This window comes from Nannobrachium achirus (assembly GCF_963921795.1).
Source record: "Nannobrachium achirus genome assembly, chromosome: 2".
NCBI lineage: Eukaryota > Metazoa > Chordata > Actinopteri > Myctophiformes > Myctophidae > Nannobrachium > Nannobrachium achirus.
Window position 1 is genome coordinate 62,891,181 of NC_137811.1, and position 15,870 is coordinate 62,907,050.

Sequence of the window (15,870 nt, forward strand, 5' to 3'; positions counted from 1 at the left end):
TTATTTATCTTTCATTTTGCACCCGTTGTCAAATTATACAATCATGGCGTTACAAACAGCACAACTGAGCCAATCAAACCTGTCTGCAATTTCAATTTCATTCTGGGAATTTGATCCTCCACACGGATACACACACAGCTATAGCAATGAGGAGGATTTCACTATGGATTGCGAAAGCAGTCATATTGATATGTAACGTGAGAGAGTGCAGAAATGCATTGTGAAAATATCAACACAACAACGCTTGATAGTGGAGCTAATAATAACGTGCCACTTCTTTATTTAGTCTTAATCCGTAGCCCTCAGGCATACTGACTTACTAACCGCATCTCTGACACTGCACCGGGTAGAGAGAGAGAGAGAGAGAGAGAGAGAGAGAGAGAGAGAGAGAGAGAGAGAGAGAGAGAGAGAGAGAAGGAGGGTGGGGTGAGGGGGAGATGGAATGAGCAAGCGCAAGAGGGAGAGAGAAAGAGCGGCGGAGCAAGAGAGAGGGAGGGCGAGCGGAAGAGGAGAGAGAGAGAGTACAGGAGAGCTACAGCGAGAGATAAGCCACGGAGAGGAGAGGAAGAGAGAGAGGAAGACGAGCTAGAAGAGAGTGCACACAGAGCAGAAGGAGAGAAGGAGGAGAATGCGCGCTGTTCGGGTTACGCTTCCTCGCATGTTTCCAGAAGAGCCTTTGTGAATACACCATGGGATGCATCGGCTCCAGGAGGCTCAGTAAGTCCACATCTCTTCTCTCCTTTCTCTCCTTTCTCTCCCCATCCCTCCCTCCCTCCCTCCCTCCCTGCAAGGGAGGAGAGGGTAGGGGATGGGGATGGAGGGGGGGGGTGTTGGACAGATGACGGAAAGGGGTCCTGCGGGAGACAGCGAGAGGGAGGTGTATGTGTGTGTGTGTGTGGGGGGGGAGATGCATCATGTTGGCCATGTGTGTGTGTGTGTGTGTGTGTGTGTGTGTGTGTGAGTGAGTGTGTGTGCGGTGCATGCGGTGCTGAAGCTGTTGGCTCCGTTGCCTCCTTGCGCCGTGCAGCAGTGGAGGTGCAGTGAGTGGTCGCAGTCTTTACATAGGCAGCGCGCGCATACCATACCACCACCATCATGCTTGGCCGGCGAGAAGCCAAAGGCATGAACGTGGTGGTACAATATGCCTGCTGCTGGTGTGTGTGTGTGTGTGTGTGTGTGTGTGTGTGTGTGTGTGTGTGTGTGTGTGTGTGTGTGTGTGTCTGTGTGTGTGTGTGTGTGTGTGTGTGTGTCTGTGTGTCTGTGTGTGTGACTGTGTGTGTCGGTGCATCCCCAATCCCATCCATCTCCAACCCTTCCTCCTATACCCGATGATTTATGACGGTATTTGGCAGAGTGTGTATACCGTATGTGTGTGAGTGGGAGGGAGGGAGGAGGAGAGAGACTGAAACCCTACGATAGCGCTCGTTTCTATGGACAGACTGGCCGGCGAGCGGAGGGCAAAAGAACGGCGAGCGAGAGAAAGGGGCCATGGTGTCATTGTCAGGGGGCTTTGCTCACGTGCCGTGTCTGTTGTTATTTGCCTGAATAGAAGGCAGAGGGTCAGCACGGGGAGATGATGCTGAATTTTATTGCATCCACACTGAGGAGGAGGAGGAGGAGGAGGGGAGATGGAGGGATGCTGATAGAGAAAGAGGGGGGTGTATTGTGTGTTTGCGTGTGCGTGCGAGCGTGTGTGTGCGAGCGTGTGTGGGTGGGTGTTTTGTAAAATACTACGGTTAGGCCCAATCTGTGCAATGACACAATAAGGAAATGCACTCTGCCGCCAACAAGAGATAGGGAAAGAAGGAGGTGAACAGGGATGGATGTTACCTGAGAGAGAGAGAAATTACTTGCATACTGTTTTTGATTTTGAAGTAAACAGTCAGTGACCTACCATACTGTAAACATGGTGATACATGCACCAAGACCATAGACCGAACACACATCTTGTTGTAATAATACGTAGATTTTTAATCACTCCCGCTTATACTCTGACAGTAAACAACCTGCATCCTTCCAGTACTTATTTCAAAGTGAAATATTCATGAGGCACTTTATCAGGCACCTTTTATGGCCAGAACTCACTCAGACGTTGTACTTCAAAGCTGTTATTTACGTCTCCCTCCCCCAAGCCTGTCCAGGAAGTGATGCTCGGTGGGGCAGCAGACACGCCAAGACTAGGTTAATGACAAAGGTCACGCTCTTCAAAAGAATGCTGTCTTGATCTGTCTGTCTGTCTGTCTGTCGACAGTTTGAACGTTTATGAAAAAGCAAGCAGACTCACATGAACCTGTATTTATCCAGGGATCAAATCTAGCCAGCCTCCTCCTCTCCTCCGCTGTCTCCATCGCAGTGCTCTCTCTCTCCACCCGCAGTAGTACAGTAAAATACTGTGTGTGTTAATTGAACTCTGAACATGTTCAGAGCTCCGTTTACATGGTCTGGATTCCGCTTGTGTATGTACTATATACGTCTACCAAGGAGAAAGAAAATCCCACACATACTGTACACAACAATGAAATGGCTTGACGTTCATTCTCCCCTTTTATACAATAACATTTTGCATGCGCATAAAAGCGCACATTGTTTAGTCTTGTTTCCTGTCTTAGGAAAGCTACAATAGAAGACATTTATCATTTTCACCTGCTCGTCTGGCCGCACGCCTTCACACACGCGGGGGTGTCAGGAGGATCTATAACTTGTCCAGGATGTAGAAAGTAGCAGAAGTAGAATAGGAATAGAAAACGAAAGAATAGAAAACACACGGCTGGTAAAGGCGGAGGTGGTTGGCAGGTGTGATCTGGATAGAGGAAACAGAGCAAATTGTTCCAGCCTCACAGGCAGCATCTCCAGTCCAGGCCACCTAGTTACAGATGTGTGTCACAACGAAGCCTGATTTTACACTTCGTCGTACACCGGTGTCATGCCGAGGAAAAAAAACAGCCGATTTACAAGCTCCCAGCGCATCGCCATGCAGCGCATTGTGGGCTTGTAGATCGACTGTTGTTGGCGTGACTCAGATGTATAACAATGTGTAAGTTAAGCACGAGGATCAGGCAAAGGAGAGCGAGGAGAGGAAGGTGTGTGTAAAACAGTTTTGGACACCACCAACAGTCCCAGTGAGCCCAGTTCCCTCATGGTGAAAGGCAATACCGGTGTTGAAGTTAAAGAAGAGATTTATTAATTCTTTTCCTTTTTGGAAAGTCGCCACCTGAATGTGTAATTGTACAATTTTCATTCATGTGAGTATAAAAGCTGAAAGGATAATGAGACAGCGGAACAAGTGATATGAATGACAATGGTGTCTTTCCCCCTCCAATCTACTGCCCTGGGAACTGAGGACACGATCGCTGGATGTACGAGTAAAGACAGCATCCCAGCTATGGTTGTTTGTCTCTGCTGTCACGCAGCAGCCACGGCCCACGTCCTCCCTGGATGTGCATGCATGCACAAGGCTTTTCTTCGGCTGGCTAACAGCGGGCGGCATGAGCAGAATAATACCCTGTAGCCTAGCCATAATACCCTGTAGTTTGTATTTTCTTCAACCTGAGGCCGTAAACAGGGCTTGTTGAGGATGCAAGGCCTTGGAGGCAAGAAAGAGAGAGAGTGTGAGTGTGTGTGTGTGTGTGTGTGTGTGTGTGTGTGTGTGTGTGTGTGTGTGTGTGTGCGTGCGTGCGTGCGTGCGTGCGTGCGTGCGTGCGTGCGTGCGTGTGTGCGCGCGCGCGCATTTATGTGAGAGAGAGAAAGAAAGAGAGAGAAGGAAGACAAAAGAAAGACAGAACATTCCTGTGCATCTGGTGTAGTTGTCGGGTGTTGCTGTGGTGAGCTGCACTGTAGCAGTCACAGTGATATCGTGGCCAGTGTGTCTTTGCCAGAGGCGTGGTTGTGTTTATCCTGGGTAAGAATGGCTTCAGTGTGCTATCGATCCGATCCGTCCCTCTCAGCTGCAGATTTCACCCTGCCAACCAGGAGCTCAACAGGAGGGGCAGCAGGGTTGGACCTCGCACTGCTCTCCTCTGCGCATGGGGGCTAGCTGACAGATTAGCTTTATCGTTTTACATTACCTAATGCTCTTACCCAGATTGAGTGGAAGATTGGTTATTGTAAATGTGTCTCATGCGAATAAGGATCCTTTGATTTGATTGACTTTGGCCTACACGATGTAAAGAATCCTGTTTTTGAACTGAAGAGTATGAAATAACATACAAGCATGTAGGCCTATTTACATTTCTGTTTTAGACATTTAGCTTGTCCAGAGCTATATAAGATAAACAGTTATTGATTAGACACAATGCCTCCAAAAAGCCTCAACAGTAAATTCTGGCATCAAATAACCTTCAATTACTGGATCTCTAACATAAAACAAACAGGCCTGTACAAAGGTCAGAGCCATAGTGCCAACACCAAGGGCAGGTTACCCAAGTGCAATTGCATTTATTGCATTTTAAAGTTCGAATGGAGAAAAGTATTGGATTAAAAAAATCCATGACTCCTTATTCATGCAATGATATTTAGCCAACATTGACTCAAATGTTATTATGTTTATGTACGATATATGGCTGAATCTGTGAATAGACAGCGACATATTGACGGCAGTATGGTCCCTTAAGTGCATGTTTATGGGTAATCCTAATTTATGATTCTTTATGCAACCAGCCACATCCTAGGATGATGTAAGAGAGGAGTGATAGCACCAGATATATGGACTGGGAAGCAAGTAAGAAGGGTAGAGGGAGGATTTCTTCCTGTCTACTTCTGTCTGCTCTCATGGTAATTCTATCTGCCTGCTCTATCATATCAGGCGGTGCACTCACTGGTCAAGCTTTCTGCTGCCACATGCTACTACAGTTTGTTATCTATGCCTTTTGAAGCCATCTTATCATATTGGACATCTCTGTACCCTGGCCTACACCAGTGGTTCTCAACCTTTTCAGGCCGCGACCCCCCCTGTGAGGCGAAGCGCTAACCACTGCGCCACCGTGCCCCCTAATTTGTCATTTTAGAGGTATTAAAAAGCCCTTCTACCACTTTTTGTGGTCACATGTTCAGATACTGGATTCTGATTGGCTTAAAACAGTGGTAAATCAGTCAACAACCTTGAGTTGGCTCATGGACCCCACCCACTGTTGTGTTGCAGTTATAACATTTCCAAGATCAACTGTGTTTTCTTTCATTTATATGGTAGAAGTGTTAGAAAAGCAATTTACCATTCGAGGGTCGTGGGTTGTTGGCTGATTTACCACTGTTTCAGGGTTGTTTGGCACTCGGCTTCGCCTCGTGCCACACCCACTCCCTTTCATGGTAAATGGCTTACTTCAATACACTTAAACGTTATGTTGGTTTGTTTACTGTTGAGTGAGAAAGCAATGTTGCACATTAGGTTAATCATCTGGGGACCCCCCAAAATACTTTGGGGACCCCCCTGGGGTTGAGAACCATTGGCCTACACAATGATAGGGCCATTGGTGGTAACGCAGTACATTTAGTGAGTCCTGTACTTCTTCAGGACATTTCTTTCTTTCTACCTATCTTTTTTTTTTGACCAGGTGTATCTATACTTTTACTCAAGTAGTGGGGTTGAGTACTTTGAGTGCACTGTTGTGCTTGTCGTATTGTCTCTATGAGAGTTATGTTTAAAGGGTAACTTTGCCAGCACGAATCATATACTGCAGTATCTTTGTGAGGAGGATGTGGAAATCTGACATAACATTTCCCAGTATGTTCTAGTAGCCTATGTAAAAGCTAGTTGAGATATTGTAGCACATTTGACATTGATCTCTCGATATGCAGAACACATGTTGCACATGTTCTCACAACAAAACAATAGGATAAAAAAAAAAAAAAACCAAAAAACCTAAATCTGCCAAACTGCCCTTTTAACTTTGCACTTGTCCCAATAAAGTGGAAGTGTCGTAACCATCCCTCGGGCTGTTTAGATTGTGCACCATGGTAAAGGCCTAGTTCAGATGTCAGAGGAAAAGGCGTAATGGGTGAGGACAGGTATGTGATTGGGGTTGGCAGCGGGCCACCTCCTTTCACAGATGTTTGGTTGAATTAGGTCCAAAATGCCCCCAGAAGGATCAGCAGCAGTCAATCCTGCCATATCCGAACCAAGCCGGCTCTCAACGCCCACCCACTCTCAGCACTGAATGATCAAGGAAGACGTGCTCATGTATCGGTGTTGAGGATTAAGTCACTTTCAATTCAAGTAGTTCGGGCGAGAAAAAGACACCGGCTCCTTCAAGAAGAAGTGAATGACACTTTTTCACTTGACATTTTGAACTGAAGAGTGAAGAGAAAGCAAGTTCAAATCAAATCAGAGAAACGCAGCACACCCACAGTGTACACAATGGTTCATAGTGCTTGCTTACTGGGTCAGGAGACATGGAGCTATAATACAGCAGTGTGAGAGACACATGGGGGAGGTCTCCCTCCTTCACCTCATCAACGAGAGGAGGCATGAGCTAGATAGCCTTGTAACTGACAGGTCACTGATTCAATCCCAACAGCCAATATGGCCATCAGCAGCCGTGTGTGTGTGTGTAGCCAGTTGTCCGAATGACCTTGAGCGAGACGTTGAATCCCTCCCAACTCTCTCATTAGGCCTATCCCTGTTCCCTGTTTAAGAGGAGGTTTTACAATACGTGGACTATGGGTTGGGCGGTATGGGGAAAAAAAGCTGTATCACGATACACAATCTTATCACGATCACAGGTCTAAATTGACCCTTACAAGTATGTAACTCTGACAGTATACAGATGAAACCAAATGGACCATTTGGTTTCATTTGTATAATGTCAGAGTTAAGTGGGAGACCATAATTATGCCATTGTAAAGTTTGACTGATTTAGACCAAAATGCAGGTTTAAAATGAATTCTGCAATGAATCTGCTGTATAAACAATTCAACAGGATTTTTTAAAATAAGGCTCTCCCTCATTGTATCACGATATATACGATATCTCTGAAAAGGCATATCGTGTAGACATTGTATCATCTTACTCTCCACGATATTTATCACCATATCGCCCACCCCTAGCGTGGACAACCAACCATGTCAATCTTTGGCGATTGGTGAACGAAAATGCATAAATCACAATGCCGTGTTGCATGGTGAAGCTGCACTGTACAGGCTGGCTGCTTGTACATGTATGTGTGATAGTCACCAGTCACCACCTAGTTTTGACAATTGGAAATAACCATCTTTAGAAATACTTACCAATAACGCCATTAAGAACAAAAGTAGTTCACATAAGAACCATGTTGGTGTAACATGAGACAAATATTTCTCATGATGTTTTGGTCACCTTTTGACTTGTTGCATAAACATCTCTTGTGATACGTTCTTAATGTAACTACACTGCAAACTGGAGACTACTGTTGCAAGGTATTAGAGGCTAAACCACAAAATTGGCTTCCACATTAAGTGTAAAAGTGTACAAATAAATTCACAAAACAACCAGCACTTTAGCGACTAGTAAGTCGGTCAGCTTGTGTTGCAGACACACAGGTGTTCAGATGCCCCTCAGAGAACAGTCATCTGCAGAACATGGCACCAGCAAGAGAGAATGATGTGTAGGTTTTCACACTGGTCAAAATGACATTGTTGCTTTAACGCTAAAGTGAATCCCATCTTCTTTTGTACTATTCTTCTAATAATGATGACTTAAGTGAATTACTCTTCCATGAAATTGCTTGACAAAATCCTGAAATATTCAGGTGCATAAATTAGCAAAAACTGGAATGACTGTTTAATATTTATGAATTTTTATGTTTGTATGCTTTCTCAAAAGCTTGGAAAAGAAGACAAGAAAGATCATATAATTAGTATTCATCCTGTTTTAGTGCCTTATGTTGTTATCACAAATTATGCTGTTCACTGACCCTGGCCATTTCTGCTGTCTAACCCAAATGTATGCATGACACAATAATACAGATAAAACCTCAAACAAACTGTAAGGCTGGACTTAGAATGGATGAGAAGACTCAGCCGGCGTTTCCAGTATCCATTAACTAACCAGGCCGTTCTGGACCTCACCTGTGAATCCATGCAACCACTAAACTATTAATCTCTGTGTAAATTAGGACATGGGATGCGACTAATCACTAGACTAGGGTTTGGAGTCCGGAGGTTAAAGTATAGACTTGAATTTGGGGCGTTATCATACTGCTCACCTGAGTCATTCTCTCTATCTCTTTCTCTCCCTCTCCCTCCATCTCTCTTTCTTTGTGTCTCTCCCCTCTAACTCTCACTGTGACTAAAGCCCATTTTCCACTGGCCCAACTCCACACCACTCCACACCACACCGCCCACTTTTGACAGGTTTTCCACTACAAGGAAATGGGTAGAGTGGTGTGAAAGTGGTACTAAACAGGGTACTAAAAAGTATCCACTCTAGAGTAGGTCTGAGATAGGCCAAACAGGGCCAAACACTTCATAATGACTGATCACTCACTGACTTTTCATTTAGACCACCAGGATATAGTTGTAATACATGATAATAGATTCTATTGTGTAATAACCACTATTATAATCTATTATAGTGTATTTTAATTATCATAGTAATACATTAATACTTTATAATGTATTATAATCACAGTTATAATCCATTACAGTGCATTATAATTAGGATAGTTGTAATACAAATTTATATTGTATTATAATCACAGTTAAAAGGGTCAATTTGTTTCTTACCGATAGGGGTACTTTTTTGGTACATTTTTGTAATGGAAAATGTAGATATTTTTATGTGGTGCGGTGTGGTGTGGTGTAGTGTGGTGTGGTGTGGTGCTAAAACAGCAGTCGAAAAGGGGCTATATCAGACTTGCTTTGCAGTTCAATCAGACAACTGTCTGCCTCCCTCTTTCTATTTCTCTTTTTCTTGTTCTCTTTCTTTCTTTGTTCCCTTTCTCTCTTTCACTTATTTTCAATGTCTCTCTCGTTATGTTTCCCTTTTTGATCTCTCTCTCTCTCTCTTTCTCTGAGCTATCTCTCCCTGGATCCACTTTTACAGAGAGATTGCACAATACTGTCGTGATGAAGAGATGCCTTTAATGCCAGCTTTGCCTTTCTACATAGAACCAAAGAAAGCCACCTTTGTATCTGCTTTTCAAGTAGCCAGTGGTGGACAGCAAACGCAAACCCAGTACTTGAGTGAAAGTATAGATACTAGATAAGGGCAAGTGAAAGTTGCTCTGTCAAATTTGCACTTGAATTACAGTAAGAAAAAGCAGACCACAGCCACAGAAGCCACAGAGCTAGATAAAGGCTATTTTTCCTAATGGTAAAGTTGTATAAACCACTCAGTTGTTGTCCAAATGTTCATTCTAAAGTTAAAAACTCACTTTAAAACGTAATTTCACTCTCTTTCCCGTTCTCTCGTTGGCCCCCCTCTTCCTCCTCTCTCTGTGTGGTGTCTGCTCAGCTGACACACACCAAGTGAATATGCACAAGGAGCCAATTCTATGAATGCTGTGTGTGTGCATGCGTGCGTGCGTGCGTGCACATGAGTGTGTCAGTGTTAATGTTAATGTTTGAGTCCTTCAGCTTGAAACCACATTTTTCAAGATTATAGCGTTCATATTTCATTATAATGTTCACAGATAATCAAGAATTAGACATTTGAAATGAAAATTGAAATATTTTACATTTCAGTCAATGAGATGTCACCCGCAAAGCAAGCACAAACATTTCTATAAATAGCCATACAGTATTGTAGCCGCTAGTTTCGGCCCCCCACTGCAAAGGGCTTAAAAATTGCTAGTAGATCTGCTATTTCTTTTTCTTTTCTTTTTTGTTTGAGAAAATGTGCGCAAATCTTGTAATATGATATATTTTAAAGCAAACATTTTTAACTCAAATCATTGCTTCTTTGGGTACTTGGAACTAAATATTTTCAGATGGAGACCAAATCATTTTTGTCGGTCCTTGACTAGAAAAAGTTTGAAAACCACTGATATAGCAACTATGTTTTTTTTCCGAAAACTGTTTAGCTGTGTCAACTAGCATGTTACCTGATTTTTTTTTTTTATCATCTATTAATGCTTAGGGCAAGGTCGCGCCAATTCTTTGCCATGCCATCTGGCCAGTTACCCATATAGTATGGAGACCCCTGTAACCCATATATGGAGATCCATGTACTGTATATGGAGACATGCTGTGAGAGCCCAAACATGATTACTCGGTTATTCGTTATGTGAAAGTCCTATGATATCTATGACATCTGACATCATACCCTTTTACGCCCATACATGGAGATTCCTGTCTGTAGAACCAGCCACACAGATATGGGTTGTCTTGGCCATCTGTCTTGGCCATATGGATCTGTTAGTGTGGTATGTGGCCGATGTGGTTTCCATATATGGGCATTCTCATATGAAGTCCTGTTAGACATAGGCTTAATATTGATGACATCAGGGAACTCCATATATGGTCATAAAAGGGATTCTGTTAGTGTGCCATCACAGTGAAGCCAGAGCGTGATGTCAGAGCGGCAAACCCATTCTGTTAAGAGTGGTTCCCCAGCATGATGTCAGAGTGACAAACCCATAGACCTGTGATGTCACAGTGATGTGTCAGGGGAACGACATTGTCAAGCGTGACCTACAGAGATACGCGGACAAGACGGTTTTCCTACGGTCGCAATTAACAGCTAAGGTTCTGTGGTCTATATAATATATATTGCAAGTTGCAACATTTTGTCAACTCTGCTCAATTGCAAAATACAGTATGCTCAGTTGAACAAAGAAAAACGATAGTGCTTAATTGCTTTATGAAATGAAAAGGTCAGTCTACATCCAAATCTTTGCAAGTGTCTGTAAATGCAGTGGCTAAAAGACCATCAAAGAAGAAACGTGTTCAGATCTCAGAATTCCAAGAACAAATTAATTTGAAGCAATATGAAAAACTCGAACCTCTGTTCGAAGTGGAGCTGTGTGTGTGTGTGTGTGTGTGTGTGTGTGTGTGTGTGTGTGTGTGTGTGTGTGTGTGTGTGCCCCCTGTGTGTGTTTGTGTGTGAGTGTGCCTGGCCTATGCCTGGCCTATCCTGAACAACAGCGCCCCTCCCTTAACATGTGTGGTCAGAAAAGGTTACTGCAGGCAGGCTACATACCCGGAGACAGACAGACAAACAGACAAACAGACAGACAGACCCACACAGACGGCCACGTATAGGGAGCTCCACACAGCTCCAAAAATTAACCGCCCTGTAGTACAATCTTGTGTAAATGCAACTAGAAGGACAGGGACAGTTGTTTCAGCATCAACAGTTTGAAGGAGCTTGTGTGAAAATGAGCTGGAAGCACAGCACAGCTGAACATAATGTGTAGGATGACCAGTGGTGTAAAGTAACTAAGTAGATTTACTTAAGTAATGTACTTAAGTACAATTTTGAGGTATTTGTACTTGAACTTACATTTTTATCCCACGATTTTGTAACCCATTTTTCACCTGGTGTCAATTATCGAATGTAATCCTATGAGCTACACTCCCTCTGCCAACCTGGGGAAACAACGGACTGATCTCATGCTTCCTTCTATGCATGAGGAGTCCAATTTGCTTCTTTTCACCTGACAGGGGGTAATTTCCCCAGTTGGACGTAGCGTGAGGAAGGAACACGTTATTCCAACCAGTTCCTTTCTAGCCTGACTTGGCCAAAACCTTGTTTTAACATAGGTGGATTGTTTAGCTGTGCTAGGCTGTTCCTCTCCCCTCCATCAGGTGCCCCAGCTGGCCAGGGGGAGGCAGTATAGAGACCAGGACTAGGTATTTGTACTTTACTTGAGTATTTCCAATTTCCTATTCCTAATTTTCTACTCCACTACATCTCGGATCGAAATATTGTACTTTTAACTCCACTACAATTATTTGAAAACTTTAGTTACTAGTTACTTTGCAGATATAAACGGTTATATTATAAAACATACATTAATCCACTTTAGCTCTACCTAGGCTATTTCAAAATCGCTCACAACGCGTAGATCTGCTATTTTCAAACATTTTGTACTTTTACTTTTGGTACTCAAAGTATATTTTGATGCCAATAAGGGTGCCCTCACACCAAAATACCTATGAGAGTGGAATCTGCGTTCCGCCAATGCATTTCAATGAGAGTGAAGCCAGCAGAGGATTTCTGCAAAAAAACGCTCCCTTATCATTGAAATGCATTGGCGGAACGCGGATTCCACTCTCATAGGTATTTTGGTGTGAGGGCACCCTAACAGAGTATTTCTGCACTGCAGTATTGATACTTTTTTGGCCAAAGAACACATGCTTACAGTTTGATTTTCTGTCTACGTGGCCCTAATGTTGTTGTCACTAGTGTGTGTGTGTGTGTGTGTGTGTGTGTGTGTGTGTGTGTGTGCGTGCGTGTGTGTGTGCGTGCGTGCGTGCGTGCGTGCGTGTGTGTGAGAGAGAGAGAGAGAGAGAGAGAGCACGCATTGTGCCTGCCACATCAGCGTGTCCTATTAGCCTCTCATTTATGACACTACATTAGCGACAGGGATTCCCTCACACTGATTCAATGGAAAATGCTGACTCACTAAAGAACAAAGAACATGCACACACACACACACACACACACACACACACACACACACACACACACACACACACACACACACACACACACGCACACATGCACACACGCACAAATGCAGCAGTCCCTCCCTACTCCACGCATACACATCCAAAACACAACATGCTTATGTTAACCAGGCAAAGTGAACCTTAACATATAGCCGGAACTTGTATGGCCTATGTGTGAACATTCTGGGAATTTGTAGAGGGCTAGTGGTAGTGTCTACAATGTGAATCCCTGGATATTAAATGTTCACGATCTTTTTTGTAGTGGTCCTAGTCATATTTGTTGTTAAATTGCTCCGAAGTAGCATTATCACAGGACATGGTTAATCTACATTTGATTAAAAAAAACTACACACTAAGGGGAACTCCCCCTTATGTCTTTTGATCGTTTGAACATTCGACACACAACTGTCGATGACACGGCTGGGCATATAATGTTAATCTAAGTATGGATGTCCCAATCGTGACACCCAAACATGTTAGTTTCCAAACTAGAGTGCTTGTTGGGCAACTTTGTCTGCGATTTCAAGAGTACTTCAGGACAACATTTTAGCTGCTGCTACCGTATATTGTCAGTGTACCGGTATATGAGAGATGGAACGCAATGCCATTACATAATCACATGATATGAAATTGATTTGCTTTGCTGAGTGCAGATCCATGTCTGTATTTTACACAAAGCCATTTGTCTGGTCAGAACCTGAGCTATTTACCCACAGCAATATGCTTCAGGGTGGAGCAATGATTTAAAAGTGTGGGGGGGACATGAGCCTTAATCTCCATGCTAAAGCTAAATGAATGCCATTATTTGTTAAATTTCTTAATGAAAATGTACTGTACATGCAAATGTAAATATTTGCACGACACTATACACTGCATGCAAGATACTATATTCACCAGCTTTCACAGCATTTTAAACAATGACTTTAAACCTTTTGGGGCAAACCTTAAAATGAATTTCATTGTATTGTTCACCTGTGTAACCTCTCGTTGAAGTTATTGCAGCCAAATAGACTTAAAGCTAGAACCAAATTAATGTATAGTGCTACTAAATGTGTATTACTGCGAGTTAGCTTTCTGTTTCTTCCTAAAGCAAAGACCTAACACGCTCACCATAACTCCCCACTTACATGACTTACCGAATACAAAGAACAATGAGAATGTTGAACAATGTCAATCCCATTGGATGTATAGAAAACTGTCACCAACGCTGGCACGTTATCAAGATAGCCTAGATTGGTCTGCTACAGACTGCTACTAATTAGCAGCTTGTTGTTAGACCAGGAGACATTGTAAACCCAGGGTGTAACTGACTAACTGTAAGAGATTTCTCCAAAGGAGGGGGCATTCAAATGCAATCTAGCTGTAAAAATGCTATCTATAGTCAGCTATACCATTACAGTAGCTTGCGTTAAGTTTGTTTGCCACTTAAATTGCTTTTCTAATGATGGGGACTTTATATTGTGTTGAATTACTAATGTTAAACACATACATGAATTAATCATGTTGCTCTGAACGTGTGCATGTTGCAACACCATTGTCATCCAACACTCTAAAAACTGCTGGGTCAAAAACAACTCAACTTGGGTTATTTTTGATCCAACTCACGGGTCAAATAGGGACCGATGCCAGGTTTGGTTATTTTAACGCAAGAAATTTGGTTATGAATGTTGACCCATAATTTGGGTCAAATAAATAACCGAATTATTTGTTTAAAATGACCCAAGATTGTAGTCAATTTAACCCAGGTTTTGGGTTGAGTGGGCTAAATGAATACAACCTAAATATGCATGGTCTGGAGAATGACAATGCCAATATTATCTGACATAACATAAAATCAGAAATGTTTCAGGGTTTTTTCACAGATGATTTGTTCAAAGTTTAGTAAAATCAACATAAAAGTGCATAATTAAATATATATGCAACAATGTTGATAATACTATAATCAGAATAGTTTAGAGAAGATAAACAAAATAATCTCAAAATTACCATGAGTTCTTCTCTTTCAGACCAGCTGAGGGAGGGAGCTCAACCCTAAGCTAGCAGCCAAGCACTTACGGTTAGGGTTTAGGCTCAAATACTGACAAATAAAATTCAGACATATGACAGTCAGCTTGCCGAGACAGACACATGGATATGACATATTTAGCATTTTTAGCTCCCAACAGCTTAGAAAATGTCTCTGGAAACCTAGACAAATGCTTTTCCCAGCCTGCTTTGCAAACAGGTTCATGGTGCCTGTCCCCTGATTGGCCCAAAGCTAGACCACTGACCCAAGTATATGGGTTACCACTAACCCCAAAAACGGGTCACCCCCAGATAAATATTACCTAACTCAAACAACCCTGGAATTGGGTCAAAATAATATCCCAATAACTCAAGGAAGGGTTGTGGCTCTGAGAAATGACCCCGAAATTTGACCTAACACAAATGACCCATGATTTGGGTCAAGAAATGACCCATGAGTTTTTAGTGTGAAGGCTGCAACACTCTTGTTCAGGTTCTTTCAGGTTAGTTTTATCAGAAATAAATGTTATTGTCAATACTATTTATCTACTAAACTAAATGTAATTAGTGTGGTATACTCTAACACTATAGTAATTGTCAGTGTGTCCATATATGGGCATTCCAAGATATGGGCTTAATATTGATGACATCAGGGATCTCCATATATGGGCAAAAAGGGACAAGGACGGAAAGGTTTAGCACACACGCTCAAATAGGGACAAGGTCAGGAATGACAGATACAGATATATAAGTGTGACTCATGTCATGACAACCACACTATTTTCCAATTGCATTTCTCTAGTTAAAGCTGTACTCCAGGCACCCCAACCTGCATGTTCACAAGCAGATCCCAATGCACACTTTTCTTTCTCTCTCTCTGTTGAATTGAAGTTTTTTCTTTTTATCTGGTGGGAAACACCAGATATTTAAAGAGATCATGTTCTGGCGAGACATTCAGGCGACTTTCAGGCGACCTATTTGCCGATTGGCTGTCCAATGTCACATGGTAACCAAGCTAGTTTCATGATTGGGAGCGGCCCTCCAAACGATGGGATGGGGGGTACTGCATTAGGGCCAATAACAGTGGACTTTACCGCTCCTCCAGGCTATGGAATCCTAGACTGGTGTAATGAAATATTTTGTCCAGCAGGGAGCACCATTCCTTCACACTTCACAGGTCAGGCCCTATAACTCTATGGTCAGGCCCTGTGGTCACACATTTCTGGACACCAATATCTGTGTAACATCCATGCATTTATACAACTGCGAGTCTGCCGCTGC

At 42.9% G+C, this 15,870-nt stretch overlaps 1 protein-coding gene across 1 annotated transcript in view; it reads left to right on the forward strand.

Annotated features, from left to right (window-relative positions):
* Nucleotides 1-689: 689 nt before the first annotated feature.
* The window catches only part of fam131bb (family with sequence similarity 131 member Bb), a gene marked incomplete at both ends in the record, with an annotated part of 59,686 nt that continues 44,505 nt past the window's right edge, over nucleotides 690-15,870 (forward strand). Inside the window, one exon of the mRNA XM_080743356.1 lies at nucleotides 690-717. Within this exon, the coding sequence (XP_080599482.1) occupies nucleotides 690-717 (28 nt within the window). The remainder of the gene's footprint in view (nucleotides 718-15,870) is intronic.